Here is a 22,897-nt window from a genome sequence, read left to right on the forward strand (position 1 = left end):
GTTAAGCATCAGAGGCTTGAACTCTGCCAGGTCGGTCTTCTGTCCAAGCCCAGTCTGCTGCTTTTCTCCAGGTCCTCCTCACCCCCAACCCACTGCCCACTTCTTGCAATGACCCAGCCTGCAGCCTGCTATTCTTCCACTTCTTGGTAGAAGGGAGGGAATGTAAAGAATTGGGGGCAAAAGAGTAGGTTAACCTGAACTGCAACCTCTACCCTAGACACCTCGGGAGGGAGGGTGTGGAGAACCATTGCTAATGGCAGCTATTTCCTGGCTAGCTAGAATCCCAGATCAATCTCCCATAAAATCATTTACAAATAGTCAAAAGGTAGAGAAGAAATTATCAGTTTTAAGGTCCATAACATCTCAGGGAGGGCCTACCCACTTCCCTCCATTTCTCCTGGCTATGGAAGGAGGTATCTTAATGCTTACCATGCTCTCATTTCCCTGGCACATCCCTGCCTGGCTCTGGAGACCAGTATGGAAAAGAATTCACAAATTTCAATGGTGCCAATATCACTAAACTAGACCTTTCTTCATCATTAGCATCTCAGATTCCTTTGTTCAGTTTCTGACTTTGCCCCTGCTTAGCTAGGCCATCAGGGTAAATCCTCTTTGGGTTACCTCAGTGAGGGGGTTAGGGAAAAGGAGAAATGATTCCAACCTCTGGCAAGTTTCATTAGGGTGTGCACTCAGGAAACTGTATTTTCTAAATTTTCATTAAAGTTGAACATTTATTGAATGATTAATCATAAAGATTATTTTTGTCAAACTGAAGAAACTTTAAAAACCAAAATTGATTTTTAAAATTAACTAAACTTTAAAAATATAAACTTTTAAATAACACACAAAATATCCATTGTTTGAAGACACTATATTATGCCTGAGCACACCCAGCACGCACATACTGTGCCATCAATGATTCCAAACCAATCCCTAGATCTGAGTGCTTTAATTCCAAATCCCATAAGAAATGATGAACTAAAGGTTATTAGTCCCTATGGTATGAAGACATGGCAACAACCCTGGAGTACAAACTCAAGCAGAGAGAGAGTGATCATTCTCCTTTCCCAGGACTTTCCCCTGCTTTTCTCTACCTTCTCTCCAGCCCATGGGGAGGATTAAACTGGCTAACTCCCTGGCTATTAATAGGTGCTGACCTCAACCAGCAGGAGGACCGGCAGGCGAGGGAGGGCGAGGCCCGGAGGTCCATCTCAGTAAGAAAGCCTGAGGGCGGGTTCTCCACTGGAAGACAGAAGTAGCCTAGGGTGGGAGGGGGGTGCCCCCAAGGACAACCTTTGCTCTCCTCCTTTTCACTGCTCAGTTTCTCTACTTTCTGCCACTCCCACGCTCTCTGGGGCAGCTCCTCAGGTTGGTTTGGATACGAAAGTCTGCAAACAAAGCGTAATCCATATTCAGCCTGGCTTTCTGGATAGGGCTGGGTTGCTAAAGGAAAGAAGCCATGGTCAAGAGGCAGTAGCCCCACAGGAAAAGAGTGATTAGAGCATTTAATAAAGGTTTGTTGACCAAGACATAAACCCAAAGTCACTCCTCTTCCCCAGGTCCACCTTCCCCCAAAGCTCAGGAAAACCCCTTTGGGGCTGGCCTTAATACAGGACCAGATATCACTTGAATATGCAAGATTCCCAACACAAGAAAAACAAAGGCTGATCAGGGGAGTGATTACAGCAGGCTCCTAGGGCAAGCCCCAAGCTCAGATTCTCCAAGTCGGTCCACCATGTCTACTGGGGGCCTGGAAAGCTGTAATAAAAGGTTGGGGAAAGGCCAGGACACTATAACTGGCCAGAGAACCAAAGTGTTACCAACCCCTCCAGAAGTGTGCCCAGCATCGAAGAAATCTGGGGGCAGGCCTCTCCCACCCCAACCAAGGGTCTGGAGAAAACATTAAGAAAAAGCTGGTTGTTTCAAGACAGAAAGCCTTTTTTAACAGGAGACTGCCCCTCTCAGCTCCTCAAGAGCCAATGAGTCTTGCGGAATAAAGTAACTCACTACCTAGAGCAAAGATGGGGTGTCTGTTTTATTTTTATTTGTCTATTAAAGATTCAGGCTGGCTTAGGCAGCTAGGTGGTGCAGTGGATAGAGTGTCAGGCCTCGAGTGAGGAAGACTCATCTTTGTGAGTTCAAATCTGGCCTCAGATACTTACTAGCAGTGTGACCCTGGGCAAGTCACTTAACCCTGTTGGCTTCAGTTTTCTTAACTGTAAAATGAGCTGGAGAAGGAAATGGCAAAAACTCAGTTGGAACTCAAATTTTTTTTTTTTTGGTAAATGAATGTAAAAATTGTCTTTACATGTAATTGGGAAAATTAAATATTATTTTTAAAAAATTATTTCCCATAAAACAATCTATATTTTAATACATACTTGGTTCTATGTTATAGCCAGTTAAGGGAAAGACAAGAAATTCCAAAGGAGAGAGAGACACACAGAGAGGGATAAGAAGGGAAAGACAGAAACATACTCAGATACAGACACACCAATAGAAAATGGAAAACAAGCATCAAGAGAGCAACATGCTGGACAACTCAGAAACAGAAACACACAAACACAAAGAGATGCACAGATCAGACCAGTTCATTCACAGCTGGGCTCCCTCATTGCCTCCAGGACACAAGAGAAATGTCTCAGCTTGACCCTCAGCAACCCCACCATGACCCGGCTATCCCCCTTCTTCTCCAGCTTCTGTCTCCATACAACAGGTAGGACAGTTAGCGTACCCTGAACTCGATGCTGCAATTGTCACTTCTGAGCACTGAGCTCAGTGCTGTCCCCCCATGCTTGGAATACATGCCCATCTCCAACTTTTGGAATTCTCTTCCTTCAAGGCTCAGATCAGGCTGATCCCAGTTGTTGGTTCTCTTTCCCTCTTCAGATTTTTCCTCCTAGAATACCTGGATTCCTTCCTTACCCAATTCTGTCCCTAGCTTGTATGTGCTGTCTCCCTCCAGAAAGCTCCCTGATGGTAGATACCATTTATTTTTGTCTTTGCATCTCTATACAGTGCCAACTCAGTCGAATTGAGTTGAATTTCACAAGGCAACGTTTCCTTTGTTGTGGCCTTTTGTTTTAGCCAGTGTGTGTAATGGATAGAGCACTGGACCTGGTAGCCTAGCATCCAAGACCACCTGGGATACTGACTGGCTGGGTGACGTTGGGCAAGTCACTTGAACTCCCCAAACCTCGGTTTATACTTAGGACAAAGGAAACTAATACCACTTTCACCACCCGCCTTCCTACTCCAGGTGGTGGCCACAGAAGGCTAGATAAACCTATACAAATGTAAATTCCTATTATTATCATACACACCCCTCATCCCCCTCCCCCCTCCCAAGGCTTTTAAAGCTTGGCTCACAAGTTAGTAACTAACTACAGGCACAAAAGTTGGTGCCACAACTAGTATTTAATACCAAAGGAAATCAAGCCTGGGGAAAATCTAGATGTGATCAGGTCCACGCCCCATGTCTGTCAATAGGGGGGCTGGATAAGCACTCTGAAGGACAAATCGGACCACAATTCCTAAACCAACAATTAGCCTGAATGACCTGACAATGGATACTCCTCCTACAGAGCCTTGTTCAAAGTAAATTTTCTTTTCTTGAAAGGATGTATAGAATGAGAACTTTTAGGAAAGAAAACTGCTTTAGACAGCAAAAGACAGCAAAAATCCCTGAGAAAGAATGAGATTATTGGGGTATATCCTAAACATTTTCTATTAAAGCAAATCTTCAGTAATACGAGACCATAAGACTTTGGACTATCTAGGGAGAATACAGGGATGGGAGCACAGCCTGATTCTGAATGTTAGTTCTTCCAAGGAAACTCAGACAGATGCTGGGATTAGGGGTAGGGGCACTCCTCCCAGAAACATCCGGAGCCCAAGAGGCAGTCCCTCAGAAAAGTGCTCTGATTCTAAGGGAAAGTGGTTAGGTGATGACAAGGTTTATAGTATGTACAGTGGGGAACTATTTTAATTGAAATCTAGCCAGAGCCTGGGGCTCTCCAGAAGCCTGCCTGACCTTCTTTCATTTTTTTCTTATAACCCATAAATAAACCCTTAGGGGAAAGGAAAACCAGACTAACTCCTCTGGAGGAAACCCTAAGGATCCAGAGTTCTTTTGCACTATGTTTCAAACCATTCCCTGCACTGATGCAAGACTGGGCCGCACCCCTTTCCCTCCAGCTCTCTTCCTTCTCTTCATCCCCACCCTCCCAAGAAAACAAGGAGGCTGCCATTCTGGGACCAAGTAGGGAAGAAAGTGTGTTCAAATGGGGGTGGGGGGGAAGGAGGAGGGTGGCACCAGCCCTTGCTGCTACTTTAAGTTACTACTGTGAGACAGGCCTCTGCTCCTGCCTGTCCTCCAACGGGGCGTCTGGCCCAACTCCCAGCTACCTACCAGGAAAGTAGGAAAGGAAAAATCAGGGGAGAGCTCCCAAGAAAGTAGTGCCTGGAGAATTTACAACTACAACCCCAAATTTCTGCTGGTTTCTGGCAAGAATATAATCTCTTAAACTCCTAAAGCATATATACCAACAAAAGGAAAGTAGATATTCAAATATTTGCTGGTGATCAATAGATAAAAACAATTCTGCAGGCTAATTTATAATCCTTTGAAGCTTGTAGTTTCTAAAACTTGAATTTTAATCTCATTCTGGTTAGCCTCCTCAGCCCAAAATGGGTATTGCTACAAGCAACCTCTTCCTTTTGCAATGCAGAAGGTGAGCAAAATCAGAAAATAGAGGTTGTTGGTAAAGTGGCTGCCAGCCTGAGCGAAGGGGCTATTTATGTCCTAAGTAAAATGAGCTTTTGTTATTTTGTGCAGAAGGAGAAACTGAATGAGGAGTCATGTAGGGAGAGTGAGGAAAAACCTGTGGATAGCCAGTATGCACCACAGGTATCCAAGCACTGTTCAAACATCTCCAGGAAGGTCCCCAGCAGTTTGGGTGGACTCCTTGTGGTGGATTTATGAGGGGAAAGAAGAATAGCACAAACCAGGCAGGCCTGAATGGGTTATAAGCTGCACTACTGGAGGCAGTACTCACAGAGGATCAGAGTATAATCAGTTCAGACCTGGAAGGAACTGCAAAGGCCATTTAGTCCACCGGCCTTGTTTTACAGAAAGAAAGAAACCAGAGGAATGTGACAACTTCTATGGGGTCACACAAGTCATATGAGTGGAAGGGCTGGGATTTGAACCCAGGTCCTCTGACTCAAAGTTCAGCACTTTCTCCTACACCACAGAAAAAGATCAAATATCAAAGTACACAGATGGAGAAAGTGAACAAGATGCTATTGTCTTGCTATGTCCTTTCTATTACCTTAGAATAGCATTTCCCCCAAAAGGAGAAAGGGAGTTGCTACATCCATAGTGAGGTAAACAGGTCTCAGTGCTCAGAGAGAACACAGCCATAGGCCTAGATATCACTTATTCATCACCGAGTTTGTAATACTATACTTAACTGTGAATATAGCCAGCACTACCATTTTTTTTTTTGTGGCTACCCTAAAAAACTTCAGTTGCCATTTTTCACTTGGGATTGGGCTCTTCATTCTATCTTAATCTTTTAGCATCTTTAGTCTTTTCTCACAATGAGTTAGAAACACTCTTGAAAGCCATTGATCCAATCTCCCAGGACTTGCAGAAATCCCTACCAGATGCCCCATCTAATCTCACACCAAATACCTTTTGTTTCTGGTGTGAATTCCTAAAGTGAACAGACCAACATGATCATTCCCCATGTAACAACAAAAAACTGTAGGGAGCTGAAGCAACACAGAACAAGTTTACTTCAATGTTACAGCTCTGAGGGCATTTACTCATTAGAGAATAAGCAGGTTGGGAAGATGAACTCTAAGGTTCTAAGGAACTCTAAGGTTCCTTCTTCTGGCATTCTTGCTTGGTGTGAAATATTTCAAGGTTGCTATCATTCATTCTTCGTGATACAAATATGTACTAAGTGTATTAAATTGGACAAACATATAATGTGCCTATTTTATGCAAGGAACTGGACTAGGTGTTAAAGATACAAGTGAGATGGTCCCTGCCTTTAAGAAACTTCTATTCTTCTGGGGGATGAAGACATGTACATAGATAAATACAACAGAAAATAGAATGTAATGGAGGAAAGGGGGAAGGGGACAATCTAGACAAACTGCTCTACAAAAACTCAAGATAAATGGAAAACCCTGAGTTGGGGTTTCTCTGGAAAGGCTCAAATGGGAATTCTTGGAGTCTCTCTGCAGTGGCCTTGGACTTCTCTATAGAGTGGGGAGGGGCAGGGCTGGACTACATGAACCCTAAAGGCCCTTCTAGATCTCCATGTATGGCATACCTATGAACTTACTATGACCAATGCATGATTTCCCAAGAGTGAGCATGTTAAATGGCTCTGTGGTCCAGCACTTAATGGCATTCTCTTTCCCGTACTAAATATTCTCAATTCCTTCAGTGTTTTCTTCTTTTTTCCAAAGAACATGGGTTCCTGGTCCCTCACCATACTAGGTGCCTTACTCTGAACACACTTTAACCAGATGTTCAGGGTGGTGCCCAGAAATGAGCACAATGTTCCAACATAATATAAGGCTAGCTAGTCCAACACTCACCTTTTTATTACTATATTACACCTTACCCCATCTTTATTGTTATACAACACTGTTCCTCCACTAACGTTCTTCAATGATGCCTGACTCACCAAGATAGAAAGATGACACTGGGTTCTTGACAGCCAGGTCAGCAGCAGAGCCTAGGCCAGATATCTGCTGATCCAAGGACCAACCCGGTTAACTTTGCAATGGCTCATTACCAGTTTGGTATCAGTGTTGAGCAACTTTTTTTTAAAGACTGGGTCTCCCTATCTTGCCCAGGCTGGAAGAGAAGGAACTATTTACTGGCCCAATCCCACTTTGACCTGCTATACTTCTGACCTGGAATGGTTTACCCCTGCACAGACAGCCTGGTGGTGCCCCCGCTTCTGGGGGGCTCCCTATATTAATGCCAAATTTGGTGCAGGCACCCAATCAACATAGCCCACTGTGGCTCAGAACTCCTGAATTCAAGAGATCTGCCATCCTCAGCCACTCAGGGAAATAGAGATTACAGGCTGAGCCTCAAAGGCAACTCTTAAAGGTAAGCTATTAAATTATAAAGGAGTTGCAATCTGCACTGGTGAAAAAAGTATCCTCACTAATGAAATCACAGCTTCTTAAAGTATTATTCTGTCTGTCAATAGCTCCTATCATGCTTATAGCAACTAATAACCCAGATCTTTGTCACATAAACTGCTTCCTACTTGTGCAATTGACCTTCGAAGCTAAATGCCACAGACATTTGTGCCCACTAAATTTCATCTCACTAGGCTCATAAATGATCATGGATTCACAGATCATGGTCCAATCCATTACCATGAATCTTGCTTCTATCATCTATTACATTAGGCACCTCTCCCAGCTTTGTGTTATCTGAAAATTTAACTCTGCCTTCTATATCATCATCCAAATCAGCAACAGTGACCTGAGGGACTAGACCACAGATATTCCAAGCTGATACTTGTTGCCATTAGATAACAAGCAGCTACAGGGCAAAGCTGTACAGTGGAAAAGAAAACAAGCCAGGCTTTATCATCCCGCCTAGGAAAGGACCATAGGACCAAAGGCTTTGCTGTCTTCCAGAAGTTGTGTCTGTGGCCCTCCCCTGATTTAACAGTAAGAATAAACAGCAAGAGCTCACACTTGCACTCTATAAAGTGCTTTCCCCACAAGTACTCTATCAATTCAATACTGATGTTGCCTCTAGTCTTCAAATGCCACAGTGGCCAAGCAAAATAATCACCTTGTATCCACTCCAGGCAGCTTCATTAAACTCTGCAAACTCAAACAGTTAACCCCTGGACCTATGTTAGAATTCTTCCTACAGAGGTCATGTTCCACTGACATGGCTTTTCAGTACCACATAATCTTACTGTAAGTAATCAAGTAAGACCTTACTGGAGATGAAATGGCTGGTACAAGTAGCAGCCCCATTTTATAGATGAGGAAACAGGCTCAGAGAGGTTAAGTGATTTGCTGATGGTCACTCAGCTAGCAAGTATTTGAGGATGTATTCAAACATTGGGACTTTCCCAATAGGCTGTATGGGGTCTTCAAGGTCTAGCACCCACCTCTGAGGTGAGGGCTTACCAAGACCTTTCCAGGGCTGCTCATCCATTCTTGGTGTCTACCTTTCACCCAACTCTCACATGTGGCTCTAAGGAGCTCTAGCACGTACAATGGACACGCCCTGGTAAAACTGTCTTGGCAGATGGGCTAAACCAGGTTGAAGGTAACCAACAGGCCTCAAACCCACAAGTGAGTTAGATGAATGTCTACCCCAAGCATGTGAAGATTTCCCCTGGTGAAATGAGCAGATGAGAACAACTTGTTCCAATAGCCATCTGCATCCAGGACCGTCACCAGTTGTCTTGACTTTTGTCCTGCCACTGGACTTCGATGACTCCGGAAGAGACAGTGAGTCTGAAGATTTTGCACAACTCTGCCTCAACTTAAATCCAATTCATGGGCAAGTCAAGATATCACCCATGATGTCACTGGTCGTCTTTGAAAAAGGACAAACACCACCTTCCTAATTCTAAAGGAAATTGGTCACTTCTGAAACAAAGGAAAGATATTAGTACCATTCATTCCACCCTTCTTAATGGCAAAGAAATTCAGTCCAAGTCTCCTTCTCTATCAAGGTGATAAACAACAAACCATTGGACATTTCAGAAAGATAAAATCAGTGAATGACTACTTTGAACAATCCTCTGGTGAGAGGTTTTGTGTTTAGGTTGGATGCTAATCATTTTTTGTCCCCATCCAATAGTTTGTGGTGGTGTTGATGCAGAGACCTCACAATATTTCAAGATTTCATGAGCAATGGATCAATAGCCAGCTTTGAAGTCAGAAGGACCTGGGTTCAAGTCCTACCTGACATATACCTAATGGCCTTGGGCAAATCACTTTACCTTTTGATGATGCAGGCAACTTTCTGATACTATAAATTCTACCAGTTGTAAATCTGCACTGGGAGGATGAGTTTTTTCACTGGGAGTTCCCTGTGCCAATGAAATCACAAGTCTGATCTGTAAAGAAATGTTAGTCCCAGTCTGAAATATTCTTTTAGAATTTCCCAAGGTTCTGCAAGACAGCTGAGGACGGGTTGGAGGCTAGGACTATTATTGCTAGTCTCCCAGTATACGGAAGAAGCATGAGACTTTCAGAACTTTCTATTTCACTCAGCATATTCTCTCCGAGACAATGCCCAAGGCCCTAGCAGTCTCCAGGTCCCTGGGCAGTCACAAACAGGCTCAAGGATGGCCAAAGGCTTTCCAGGGGAATTGGGAAACCAGTCTGACAAGTAAGCTGCCTGCCTAGGTCATGGTCTGATTGTAAACCAAGGGGACTCCTGAACCTACAAGATGTGTCATAAGACTGAATCTCCACAAAACAGTACACCTGGCCATAAACTTCAACAGTTTTTGGCCCCACAGTCTATGGTGATAAACCACAGAAAGTGTGTAGAACTTCTCTTTGAAGGAGTACACTGAGTTCTACAACTCCCTACATTCCCTACAACCTGGAGGCTGGAAAGAGTCTATTTCTCAGTGAAGGAGTCTAGAGAACCAATGTAAAATCTACCAAGATCACAGAGGATCCATGATGGATTTAGATGTGACTCTAGCCCAGCACTCTACTAACTAGGTCATATTGATTACTATAGCATAGTCCCTTTAAAAATGGGAGTGCTCTAACTAAAAAATATTTTATAAATGGGATGTTATGGTACACTTGGGCATTAAATAAAGGGAAAACTAAGACACAAGATGAGTATCCGTCAAGTTTTATAAGGCAAATGTGAAGAATCTCACAAATTTAAGTATGCAGCTGAAAATGGTGATGGTGAGGATTCTCACTCTCCTAAAAAAAGGAAGCGAGAGGTGGTAAAAAAGCAGATTATAGTTCTAGGGACTAATTTCTTCCCCCGATGAATTCAGCCCACCAAGTTATACAAGATGAACATCGGTGAGCAAGTAAGAAAGAAGGTTACAAATCTCAGACTCCAGGAGGTAGTGTGGTATGATGGAAAGTGTGATGGACCTGAAGTCAGGAGATGCCTTGCTTGAACCCAGTCTCCAATACCTGCTGGCCATCTCGATTCCTTCAAATGGGGATAATACTACTTGTAGTGCTATCTATGTAGCTATATGCTAACCTATGTAGGGTTGTGGTACGGCTCAAATGAGACAACAGATATAAAGAACTATATACACCTTAAAGTGCCTTATTATTACTATCTATTACTATCATCATCCCTGCGAGGTATCTGGTGCTTCATTGCTCTGCTAAGGAGAGGTCTAGGAAGCCCCCAAAAGAAATGAGAGGAACAGATTTCAAAAGCTCCTGAAGGAGAATCAGCACAGCCCTGCCTAGAGGAAATACTGAACAGAAGGGCCTGGCCTCCTGGGTAGTGTCTGAGAAGCAGCCTAGTAGGAGGTGGCTGCCAACAACTCAAAAAAACCCAACGCCTTCCCTGTTAAAGCAAACAAATCCTGAGGTTCAACTGTCCCATAAAACTTTTCGCAGGCCCTTCCCTCTCTTTTATCCCCACCAAAGTCAATCAACTGCCAAGTCCTGTTCATTTGGCTCCACAATATTTCATATCAGCTTCCTTCTCACTACTCACATAGCCACCACCCTCTAATAGCTCTCCCTGTGACTCTTACAATAGCCTCCTAATGGGCTTTCCCCTCTAATCCATTTTACAGGTACCAAAGAAGTATGGCTAAAACACAGATCTGTAAGTCCTCTGCTCAAAAACCTTCAGCAGCATCCCCTCACCCCTAGGATAAAGACAAGTTCTGAGTCTGGCTCTGAAGGCCATTCACAAATGGCTCTAAGCTCCTCTTCCAGCTTTATTTCACATTATTCATTCTAGTTCAGCTGCACTACCAGATGAGATTTGAAATTTGAGACTCTACCTCCTCCCCTCTGACTCTTGGCATAACCAATTCCCCATACCCAGAATATACTCCCCTTCTTCAGCTGGAATTCTCTGAATCCTCATCTTCCTTCAAGGCTCAGCTCCCTGAAGCCTTCTTGACCTCTCCCATGACTATTAGAATTCTCTTTCTTCTCAAGATAATCTTGTGTTTACTCTTATACCAGTGGTCTCAGCAGAATCTAAGCTCCTTGAGCGCAGCTATGACTTTTTTTCTTTGTATTCCCAGTGCTGAATACAGTGCCTTACACATAAAGACAGTGACTAGACCTGTGATTTCACTGACCTAGGGCCCTCTCAGGAGAAATTCCCTCTTCCGGTAAAAAGCACCTTCTGTCTCCTAGTCTTAGGAAGTTCCCTAGAGCCCTGAGAGGCTAAGGGACTGGCTTAAAGTCATAGGTCCAGCAAGGCTTTGAAGTGAACTCTCTTACTCACTATGCCATGTGGGCACTCATTAAATGTCTTATCATTATTAGAATCTCCCATTTTCCCAATTTGTTGGTACTATCCTTCTTCATCTATATACATGTCCCTAAGGCAATTTATATCCCTCTTGACTTCTCTTCTTGATGTTAATATAATCTGTCTTAGCCAGAAGAAAATGTCAAATGTGTGTATGTTAGAGGGAAAAGGAGAAAGAAGGCTCCCACCTCTACCCCTACCTGTATAAGTTCCCCAGGAAACAATAAACCTACTACATTCAGCCATCAGTGACTTTCTTAAAGTGCCTGTCTAACCAAGTCATCCCCCTACTCAATAAACTCCAGTAGCTCCCTATCACTTCTAGGATCAAATAAAAAATGCTTCATCTGACATTCAAAGCCTCGCATAACCTAGTCCCTTCCTGCCTTTCCAGTCTTCTTACCCCTTACTCTCCAACACATACTCTTTGATATAGTGACATGCTGGCCTCCTGGATGGTTCCATGAACAAGACACTCATCTCTCAGCTCCAGGCATTTTCTCTGGCTGTCCCTCATACCTGGAATGTTCTCCCTGACATCCTTTAAGTCCCAACTAAGTGGGGAAACAATAAGAGTGCCAGGCCTGGAGTCAGGAAAATTCATCTTTCTGAGTTCAAATCTGGCCTCAGAAACTTACTAGCTTGGTGACCTGGCCAAGTCACTTAACCCTGTTGGCCTCAGTTTCCTCATCCACAAAATGAGCTGGAGAAGGAAATGGTAAACCACTCTATTATCTTTGCCAAGAAAACCCCAAAGGGGGTCCAAAAGAGTCAGACACGACTGAACAAAAACCCAAAAAACCCCATCTTCTACAGGAAGCCTTTCCCAACTGCCCTAATTCTAGTGGCTTCCTTCTGTCAAATATTTCCTATTTATCTTGTATAAAGCTTGCTTGTCTGTATTGGTTTGCATGTTGTCTCTCTCATTAGATTGCAAGCTCCTTGGGGGCAGAGTCTATCATTTGCCTCTTTTTGTATTCCCAGAATAGGCACATAATGGAAATTTTTAGAAATTAAAACATCTTAGTATTATTATGAAAATAGTTTTAACCTGATGGACCCTCTAAAAGGGTCCCTGAGGCCACCATTATTCTTCTTAGGACATGTTAAAGACCACTGCCTAATTGCACATGGGGGAGAAAGCATCAGCCTTTAAAAAGCACCTTGCTCTTCCCAATGACTCAGAGAGGAAATAGATAGGAAATATCCTGGGACTAGACTCCTGTTCTTTACAAGAGAGCTGCTACAGTAAAAAACATAGGAAAAGTATCATGTTTATTTCTTATTTTGATTTTGCTAAAGAACCAGATGTGCTGAATTTCATAATGGAAAATCTGAATTTTCAGGGTTACATAGATAGCTACAAGGGACGTTATCGAAGGCCATCTTGTACAACCCTCTAGTTTTACAAATGAAGAAACTGAGACCCAGGAAGTTAAGCGACTTGTCCAAAGTCAGAGAGGTAAGAGTCAGAGGCAGAATTTAAACTAGGACAGTCCTGAGTCCAGGGGTACCAAGAAGATTTTCTGGATGGGCTTCTGAGTGTGCCTCAGAAAAAGGTATCCAATCTTAAACCCAACAGAGTTCTAGTACAGGAGACGTACAGAAGATTTTCTACAGTTTTGGTCCTTAGGAGTTCCAAAGCAAGCTCTATGTGACAAGAATAACAATAGCCAGCATTTCTATGCTTCCTTTGTGCCTGGGTTAAGTGCTTCACAAATACGATCTCACTTGTTCCTCAGTGAAGTAGATGCTACTATTGTATACTGGAGGTTATTGAGACAGAGGTCAAGTGACTTGCACAGAGTCACACAGCTAGTAAATGTCTGAGGATGGATTTGAATTCAGGGCTTCCAGATTCTAGAGTAAGCACTCTATCCACTGTACCCAATTAGCTACCTCTCTCAGCAATAGGGCCACAGAAAAAAATGGCACTTAGTAAATTATTATTTCTGCTACTGTTGCTACTACAACAACTACTACTACTAGGCATTTTTAGCATATATCCCCATGTAGGAACTCCTTTTAGCAATACAGAGCAGCAGCTCTGTAGTTTCTAGCTAGTCTTCAAAAGTTGCCGGGGGAGCACCACAGTGCCACAGCTAGGAGGGGTCAGAAGGAGTGCCTGAACCCAGGCAGGCCTAGATGCCTCGGGGCTGCCTCTCAGCTTCACAATACTGATGTCAGCTACAATAAGCAGTATCATCTTCAAATGTGAAAGGCACTACAGCACCCAGGAGAGGGTGAGACCTCGAGTCAGACAAGCTGAGTTCAAAAGCTACTTCTGGCATGACCTGTGTGAAACATACACACACACACACACACACACACACACACACCCCTCTAATACTCCTAGAAAAGGATAATTTGCTTAATTACTGTTTTGCAGATCCAGAGCTAGAAAGAACCTTAAGAACCTTTGATTCCAACTCCTTCCTTGAGGAAACTGAGGCCCAGAGATGAAACAGAATGACCAAGATGCCACATGGAATAAGTGACAAAGCTGAGGTTTGATTCCAGGTTCTCTGACTTCAAATTCAGCATCTAGTCCACTGCCTCACAATGCCTGAGGGTACACTTTTCATTTCAAAGGTAATTATATAAGGCCTTTTACCTTAATCAGAAGTATTATTATCTATTACTTGAAAAAAAATTGAACTTAGTTTCCTGATGTGAAAGCATAAAACTTATAAAGTTCAAATATCCTTGTAAAATGTAAAAAGAAAAAATCAATTACTAAAGGTCTATAATTTAGGACAAAATCCTTTACTTAAATAATAGATTGGGACCAAAATGTAAATGAAAGATTCACACATCTGCCAACTGTTCTTCCTTGCCCTGGACATGCTGATAAATAAGCTGCATCTGATTCCCAATGATCAAGGGAGGCTGATGTACTACTTTCATACTTCAAAGTGCCTATTTGGCCACCCCACCCCACCCCCACCACTGTCCCATAGGCTTGATGCTAAAAAAGAGGACATTTGTTTGACACATGTTGGCTGCTCAGAGCTGCAGCCTCTGCCCTGTGTTCCAGGAGAATTATCCAAGAGGAGGTAGGTCCTAAGATCTTCTCAGATAAATCTGCTTCAAAGCAACTTTTCCTAGAGATCAAATCACAGACCAATGAAGAACGTTACAGACTTGTACGGCAGCTCTGGTATAGGTCTAGACAAAATACCTATGAAGAAAATGCCAGCTAATGGAAGAAAAGTCAGGGGACAAGATCCCAAAGCAAATGGGAAAACTGAGGTGAAACTGTCTACTGAAAAGATAACAGTATGTATTTATAATATTTGTGGGCATTTCTTTCCATCTGACTTACTCTGACTTTTTATAGAAGGAGAGGCTGAGCTAGAGGAGCAAAGACAAGTCCAAGGTCACATTGTGATTCAATGGCACAACTGAGCTGGGGACACAAAGTTTATACCCAGCACCAGACTAGATGGGTGGGTGGAGGCAGATAAGATGGTCAAAAGACGGGGTTAGTGCCAGGGAGGGGCAGGAGTAAATTGGAAAGGAGGTAGAACAGACTTTGATAAAAGTTGGAATGTGGATTTTAAAGAGAATCTAGAGCTTCAGACTTCTCCCTACACAAAGGGGAGGAGTTCATTCCACTGGTGTGCCCTCACGGCCTAGGACCGGATATTATCTGGGGCAGAAAAAAAACCCCACAATTTGGGCTGTGGCAGTTAAATCTTCCTAATCTACAACACTGCAGGCAAACCTAACCTCCAAGAACCGAAACTGGTGATTGCTGAACTCAACCAGGCTCTAGAAAGAAAGATTGGATATGTCCTCTTTTAAGCTCCTTGGGGTTTGTCAGTCACTCAGTCAGTGTGATAAGTACTGGGGATACAGAAAGAGATAAAAGAAAGCCTCTGCCCTCAAGAAGCTCACAAATCTGATGGGGGGTTGGGCAAAAAGTAAGCAAATATATACAAAGAAATTGTATTCAGGACAAATAAGGAATAATCAAAAGAGAGAAGGCACTAGAACTAACAGCGATCTGGAAAGGTTTCCTCTAGGAGATGGGATTTTAGTTGAGACTTAAAAGTAAGCCAAAGAAGCCAGTAGATGGGGATGAGAAGAATGAGCATTCCAGGCATGGGGGTCTGCCAGAGAAAATGCCCAGAGTGGGGAGATGGAGTATCTTGCTTGTGAAATAGCCAGAAGGCTAGCATCACTGGATCAAAGAGTACATGGCAGGGAATAAGTATAAGAAGACTGGAAAAAACAGGTGGGGCTAGGTTATGACGGATTTTGAATGCCAAATAGAGCATTTTGTACTTGATGCTGAAAGCAATAGGGAGCCACTGGAGTTTATTGCGGGGCGGGGTGGGGAAGAGATTGATATGGTTGGACTTGTACTTTAGGAAAACCACTTTGATGGCTGGTTGGAGGATGGGTTGGAGTGGAGAGAGACTTGAGGAAGGTATACTCACAAGCAGGCTATTGAAATAATCCAGGTGTTCGATGAGGGCCTGCACTAAAATGGTCATAGTGTCAGAGGAGAGAAGAGAACATATTTGAGAGATGTTGCAAAGGTGAAATTGACAGTCTTTTGCTTAATACATGTTTGTGCGCTTTCTTCCCATTGTCCCAAGATGTAGTGCCTGGAACTCACTTCCTCACCTATCACAGGCCTCTTATACAATCTCTAGTTTCCTTCAAAACTCAGTCCAAGTGCCATCTCCTACACAAAGCCTTTTGCTATTCTTCCCTGCTTCTAGCGCCTCCCCCACAAATTGGCCTGCCATTTACTTCCCATATTTATGCGTACATATTGTTTCCCCCAATAGATGGTAAGGGAAGGCAATGCTTCATTTCGGTCTTTGTTTTCCAAGCATCTAATACAGGCACATAAATGTTTGCTGAATGACAGAGAGAGAATGGAGGCTCTTCCAGCCAATTCAAAACAGTTTCTAAGACACTGAACTCAACATCCATACCTCAGCCCCTTAATTACTAACTAGTAAAGCCTTATAAAACTTCTGCTTGCTGGGGCTTCTTTTACCCCAGCCTAGAGAAACTAAGGCACAAAGAGGACAAATCCGAGGAGCAGAGATAGAAGCCTCTGTTCTACTGTTCCATCCCTGGCCCTAAATATCTCTCTATATTTCTTCCTAATAGTTTCTCTTCTTCTCTTACAGCCTGGCTAGGTATTTTTAGCTCCTGGCAGTTACATGAAAAATCTGCTATAAGCTTCTTCAGCATAATAAATTTCCAGAATGCTTGGAGAGACCTCCTAACTTTGATGCTACAGCCTTTCCCTGTGGCCACATCCTCCTTTCTGGTCCCTTGAATCTTTCTATCTTAGGGCCACTTTGTTCTATATAGGATTCCTATCCCTTATTTTGGCTGCTGATGAAAAAAGCCTGGGTGTTTTAGCTCCTTCGATATCCTCACTGGGTTGAAAGAGTTCCAGAGGGCTAGAAGAGTTTCTGAAGTGATAGTGAGATTGCCTCCTTTATGTACATGATAGCATCATGTTTTACTGGGATAGAGTTGGCCTTTCTACTGCCTGGTACAGCAGAAAGGAGGCTGGGGTGAAAGGACTTATACCCCTGTGACTATAGGCAAGTTACTTAACCAGTCTGGGCCTCAGTTTTCTCAACTGTAAGACTGGGAAGTTGGACTAGACCACCTCTAAGACCTCTTCCAACTTCAGATCTATGATCCTATCATTCTTTGTACTATGGTACTATGCTACCATCACCCTCCAAGACTGTGCTTGCAACACTGTAGATCCTAGGGAAGGAGTCATTGGGAATCTAGGGCAGAGAAAGAGAGTGCTCTGGAGAGCACAAATCTGGCTTATTTTTGGCTTTATAGCTATTGAGATTATTTCCTGGAGGCAGGGAGGAAGGGGGACAGCGGCTGGAAAAGTTATTGGATTTTCCTTAAGAGGTTAGAGCTTAGAGCTATTTGCTATTTTTCTCACTAACCAAACTGGGCTTGAGTTAAGTACCCATATTCTGTCCCTTGGAATCTAAGGGCCAGGGGAGAATGTGATAAGGGCCGATCCAATCTGATCAAATCTTTGTCTAGAATGTAAAGAGGTGAAAAAATGTTTTGTGCATGACTCTAGGTGGTCCCAAGACTTGAATGAGGGATAGGCGTGGGGGAAAAAGAACACTGGGCATCATTGTCTAGCAACTGTTTTAGAGAAAGTTAAATCCTGTGAGGCTGTGGGACATAGTGGATTGGAGCACAGGTCTCAGTGTAAGGGAAACCTGGGCTCAGGTCCCTACTTGGATACATACTGGCTACAAAGCCTTGGGCAAGCAGCACTCTAAGACTATAAGGTCCAGAGGAAGTTCTAAACTGCATCCCTAAGAATTTCCCTCGCACACCAACAAAATCATAGGTTGGGCCCAAAAAATAAATCAGCAGAAAAGGCAAGAAATCCACACACCACCACAGAATTTTTAAGGTCATTGGCCTAACATGACATTTGGTTGGGTCTGGGGTGAGGAGGTTATTATTACAAAAAGGTAACTTGGTGCTTTTTGACTGACTGGTGATTTAATTGCGATGACACTTTACTACAGAAGACCTGGGTACTAATCTTGGCTGTTACCTACTAGCTGTGGGACAACAGGGAAGTCAGCTGATCTCTCTAGCCATTTCATCTATATAAAACTGTATTAGGTCAATTCTAAATCCTGATAAGCTTGTGTACCTCAGCAAGACTGAGTTATCAAGTACCACACCCCCCCCCCAAAAAAAGTTTCTCCTCAGGCTACAGGTGAACAGAAGCACCTAAGTATGTGCTGGTTTCTTTTGGATGAATTTCACCCCCTGGCTCCTACTTCCCAGAGAGTGGTCCTCCAGGAAGACAATGTCCCAGTTTACAGCGGGTGGGCCCAGTTTCTCCCTAGCTGGTCACCTTTTAAACTGCCAAACCTATCATAGGATTATAGATTACAAATAATGGATCCATAGAGGTCATCTAGTCCAGGGGTTGGCAAACTACAGCCCAAGGGCGGGATCTAGCTCTTGGCCTGTGAGCTGAGAATAGTTTTTACATATTTAAATGCAATAACTTTATTTGAAACTTTATTTCAAAATGTAAAAATAGTTCACAGGCCATACAAAAAAGCTTGGCCACTCCTCACCTAGCCCAACCCTTTCATTTTATAGAAGTTCATGGAAATGAAGCGGATTGCCAAGTCATAGAGTCAGTGGCAGAATCAAAATTCAAACTCAGGTCCTCTGACTCCAAACCCTTTCCATTCTACTATGGAACCTCCATCACAATATGTGGATTTAATCTGACTAACTATATAAAGGAACATCCTTGGAGTTGGGAAGACCTAGTTAGCTGGGTTCAAGTCCCACCTAAAATGCATCCTGGCTTTGAAAGCTCTTTATAACCTGGCCCCTTTCCTACCTTTCTAGTCTTCTTACACTTCCATCTCCTCCACATACTCTAAGATCCAGTGTTACTGGTCTCCTTGCTGTTCCTGGAAAAAAAATCAAAACATTCTATCTCCCTCCCCGCTCCATGCCTTTTTCTTGGCTATCCCCCAAGACTGAAATGCACTCTCAATGCTAGAAAACTGGGAGCCTATGGACATTATTATTTACATGTGGTCTCCTACAGAATGTAAGCTCCTAGAAGGCAGGGGCTGTTTTGTCCTATCTTCGAATCCTGAGTCTATGGAGGGCTTGGTAGACAGTAATCACTTAATAAAAGCTTGTAGACTGACAGCCAGGGGTGCAGGTGGGGGATGGGAGAAATTACTTAACCAGTTTAGAGGCAAATCTATAAGAAATCACCACGGCGGGCAGGAGAAGGAGGGGTGTCACCCTTCAGAAACAGAACAAAATAATTCTGAGTACTACCCACCACTCCAGCTCCAGCTCCTAAAAGCCAACTGTATTTCCCAGTCATCTTCAACTCCTGCTACTCCTCTTTTTAGCCCGACACCAGCAATCCAGTCAGTTCCCCAACTTGACTCCATTCCATGTTCCAGAAATAACTTACTGGGTCCTACCTCCCTCCCAGTCCCAAACTAAGGTTCAGAAGTCATTCCAAGGATAATGGGTGCAATTCAATATCTCTATGGCTAGCCTGGCTGGAAAGGGAATGAGTCCAAAAGGAGGGGTCCCTACCTATCAAAAATGAGACCTGGAACAGAGACAATTGTGGTTTGCAAAAGGGAGCCTCAGAAAAAGCCTGCATGGTTCAGGTGAAAATTTTGTTTTCATCTCCTCCAAAATGCTTTTTTTCTTCCCTTTCAGCCTCCTTGCTGCTGAACCCTAGGATATGTTCTAGTCCATAAATGACTTGACCGTGTGGCTTGAGCCTGGATAAAAGCTTTGATGGAAGGAAGGGGATGTGTGTGCAGTAGGTTTGGGACTGGTGAGTAAAACTCTCCTACTGCCTTTCTAGTCAGCCTCTTGAGAGGTGGCCAAGAACTGATGAGTTGGAAAAGTACAGAGCAATGAAGAGAGGCTGATGTCTTCAGCCTATGAAGCTATGACACTACTATTCCAAACATTGAATAATCTGCCTGCATTCCATTGAATTTTTAAAGCCCTCAAAATGTGATTTGGAACTCTCCCCATTCCACCACCTGAAGTAATGAAACGAGGGATAGATTCTCCTAAATGCTTTTGTTCACCCCATAGGCAATCTCTCAGAGTAACAGGAGGTAATGGAGAAGAGAGCACAGGCTATATACAAAAACAGAATCTATCACAGCAGGCATAACAAGATTCCACAAATAGACTTAAGAGACCACTACGCCTTACCCTTCTTGAACTCCTCTAACATGGCATCCAGTTTGGTGTCATGGAAGACAAAGTGAACTGGATGGTTGTAGAAGCGGGTGATGGTTTTCAGAGGAGTGCAATCATCTGGGTCCACAAAGGCCAGATCCTTGACATAGAGGATATCTACAATATTGGACTGTTCATCCTCAAACACTGGGATGCGAGTGTACCCACTTTCCATAATCTCTGACATGGTGTTAAAGTCCAGGATAGCATCACTTCTGATCATGAAACAGTCATGGAGCTGGGTCATGATATCCTCCACCGTTTTGGTCCTTAGTTCCAGGGCACCCTGGATCATATTGAGTTCTTCCTTCACCAGATCATTGTATGGCTCAGTCACCTTCAGCATCTCCATGAGCTTTTCCCTGTTGTAGACTGTGCCAATCTCCTGACCAAGAACATAATCCAAAACCTTGCTGATGGGAAAACTTAAGGGGAAGGTAATTAGCATAAACAATTTAGTGACATTGATTGTGCTGGCCCCCACAGCCAGGCCATGCCGAGAGCATATTGCCTGTGGTACAATCTCTCCAAAGATGACAATACCAATAGTGGAGGAGGCCACAGCCACCACTCCGGATCCAAGTAGGTTATCCAGAAGGATTGTGAGGGTAGTGTTGACCAGCACATTGCCCAGAAGCAGGGAACAGAGAAGGTAGTTCCCCTTCCTTCGAATGGGCTCAATTTTTCGGGCATACCTTCTCTCTTTCTCCTTGCCACAATTCTGTATGATCCTTAGCTCCATAGGATCCAAGGCCATGAGACCTAGATTGAGGCCAGAGAAGATGCCAGAGAGCACCAGTAGCACCATGATAAGTAAAATGTGCAGCCAGAGGGGCAGTAACTGATGCTCTTCCTCCATGAGGAAGACCAAGGAGTCCTTCCCGGGCCACCTTATCCATTTTCCTCCCACTCCAGGTGCACAGGCCATAAAGTCTAGAATTCTCACTCCTCCTTAGGTACTTGGTTTCCATGATCAGCAATGCGTTTGAGTTGTCTTCGCTAAGGTTGACTAGCTGGCGGACCCTCAGGTCCTTGGTGACCCCGACGCAGAAGTTGGATTGGTGGACTTCCTGCATGGTCTCCAGCTCAGTGAAGGTGATGTGGCTATGGCTTAAGGTGTCCAGGTTGAGGCCATACAACCTCAGCCTCACCTGGCTGCCCTCGGAGACGAAGAGGATGCCCTCGGCGTTGGTCCCGCACGTCTTGTTGCAGCCTATCAGCCTCATGCCCAAGATTTTGGGCTCTTCCTGGCCCCAGGTACCCCGGACCCATAGCAGCAGTCCCAGCGCCGCCAGGAGGAGGCGCCCTCGGGCCCGTCCTCCAGCCGGGCCCGGGCCCAGGCCCCCGCCCCCGCTGCCCGGCGCCATGTTGCTCCTGCCGCCGCCGCCGCGCCCCAGGGCCACCAGCCCCCCGCCGCGCGGCCCCGCTCAGCGCCGCCGCTCCTGCTGCTCCGCTGCCGCCGAGCCAACTGCCCGGGCCGCGGGCCTGACGTCACACCGGCGGCCCGCCCCCCCAGGGCCATAGACACACACCCGGTCCCACGCCCCCTCCGCCGGGAGCCACGCCTACTTCATTTGCATGTCACCGCCTCCTTAAACCCCTTCCTCCTTCCTTCTTCTCTTCCCTCCCTTCGGAGTTGCCGGCACCTATTGCCCTGGTTTAAGGGGGGTCTGGGCTTTTAAGGTGGAACTGGCCTGGGCAGAGATCGTATGATTTTTGAAGTTGAGATGTGAAAGGGACATTAAAGGTCATCTAGTCATGCCCCCTCGTTGTACAGATAAGGAAAGGGAGAGAGGCCCAGAGAGAAGTGCCCAAGGTCACGCAGGTGTAAGTGACAAGGTTAGAATTTGAACCTGGGACAGGTTGGCACCCCGCCCTCTCCTCCGTCTTTTAATTTGCTCCGTAGAATCATGCCAAGATCATAGAACTCTAGAACTGGGAGAGACCTTAGAAGTCATCAGGTCCAATACTGGACCATTGCGAGAGCCTGCTGGCTAGTTTCCCTGCCTAAAGTCTCTCCCCGGCCAGCCCATTCTCCACTTTGCTGTTAAATTGAGCTTCCTAAAACACAAATCTGACCAGGTCACACACAACCTCCTCGAAAAGGAAACAAACCAAATAAACTCCAGTAGCTCTGCTATCTCCAAGATCAAATATAAATCCTGTGTTTGGTGTTCAAAGTCTTCATAACCTGCCCCCCTTCCAGACCTTATACTTCATAACCTCCCCCCTCACCACCTCCAGCCCCCAACATAATCTTCAATCCAGTGTCACAGACTACTTTGTTGTTCCTGGAACTAGACACTCTCATGTCCTGCTTGGGACATTTTCACTGGTGATGGATTTCTCTCCCTCCCCCATCTTTGTCTCCTAGCTTCCTTCAAGTCCCAGCTAAAAATCTCACCTTCTACGGGATGCCTTTTCCAGTTCCCTTTAATTCTAGTGCCTTCCCCTCTGTTTATTATCTCCAGTGTGTTCTGTCTGTGTCTTGTTTGTAAATAGTTACTTGTATGTTCATGAGTTCAAATCTCCACTCAGACACTTACTAGCTGTGTGACCCTGGGCAAGTCACTTAACCCTCTTTGCCTCAGTTTCTTT

At 44.4% G+C, this 22,897-nt stretch overlaps 1 protein-coding gene across 1 annotated transcript in view; it reads right to left on the bottom strand.

The window, feature by feature from the left end:
- Window positions 1–21,666, bottom strand: part of LOC118844409 (metal transporter CNNM4-like) — a 63,077-nt gene extending 41,411 nt beyond the window's left edge. The window contains 2 exon segments of the mRNA XM_036752288.1: window positions 20,273–21,213; window positions 21,215–21,666. Of these exon segments, the coding sequence (XP_036608183.1) occupies window positions 20,273–21,213; window positions 21,215–21,666 (1,393 nt within the window).
- Window positions 21,667–22,897: the final 1,231 nt, after the last annotated feature.

This window comes from Trichosurus vulpecula, chromosome 3 (genome assembly GCF_011100635.1).
Source record: "Trichosurus vulpecula isolate mTriVul1 chromosome 3, mTriVul1.pri, whole genome shotgun sequence".
NCBI lineage: Eukaryota > Metazoa > Chordata > Mammalia > Diprotodontia > Phalangeridae > Trichosurus > Trichosurus vulpecula.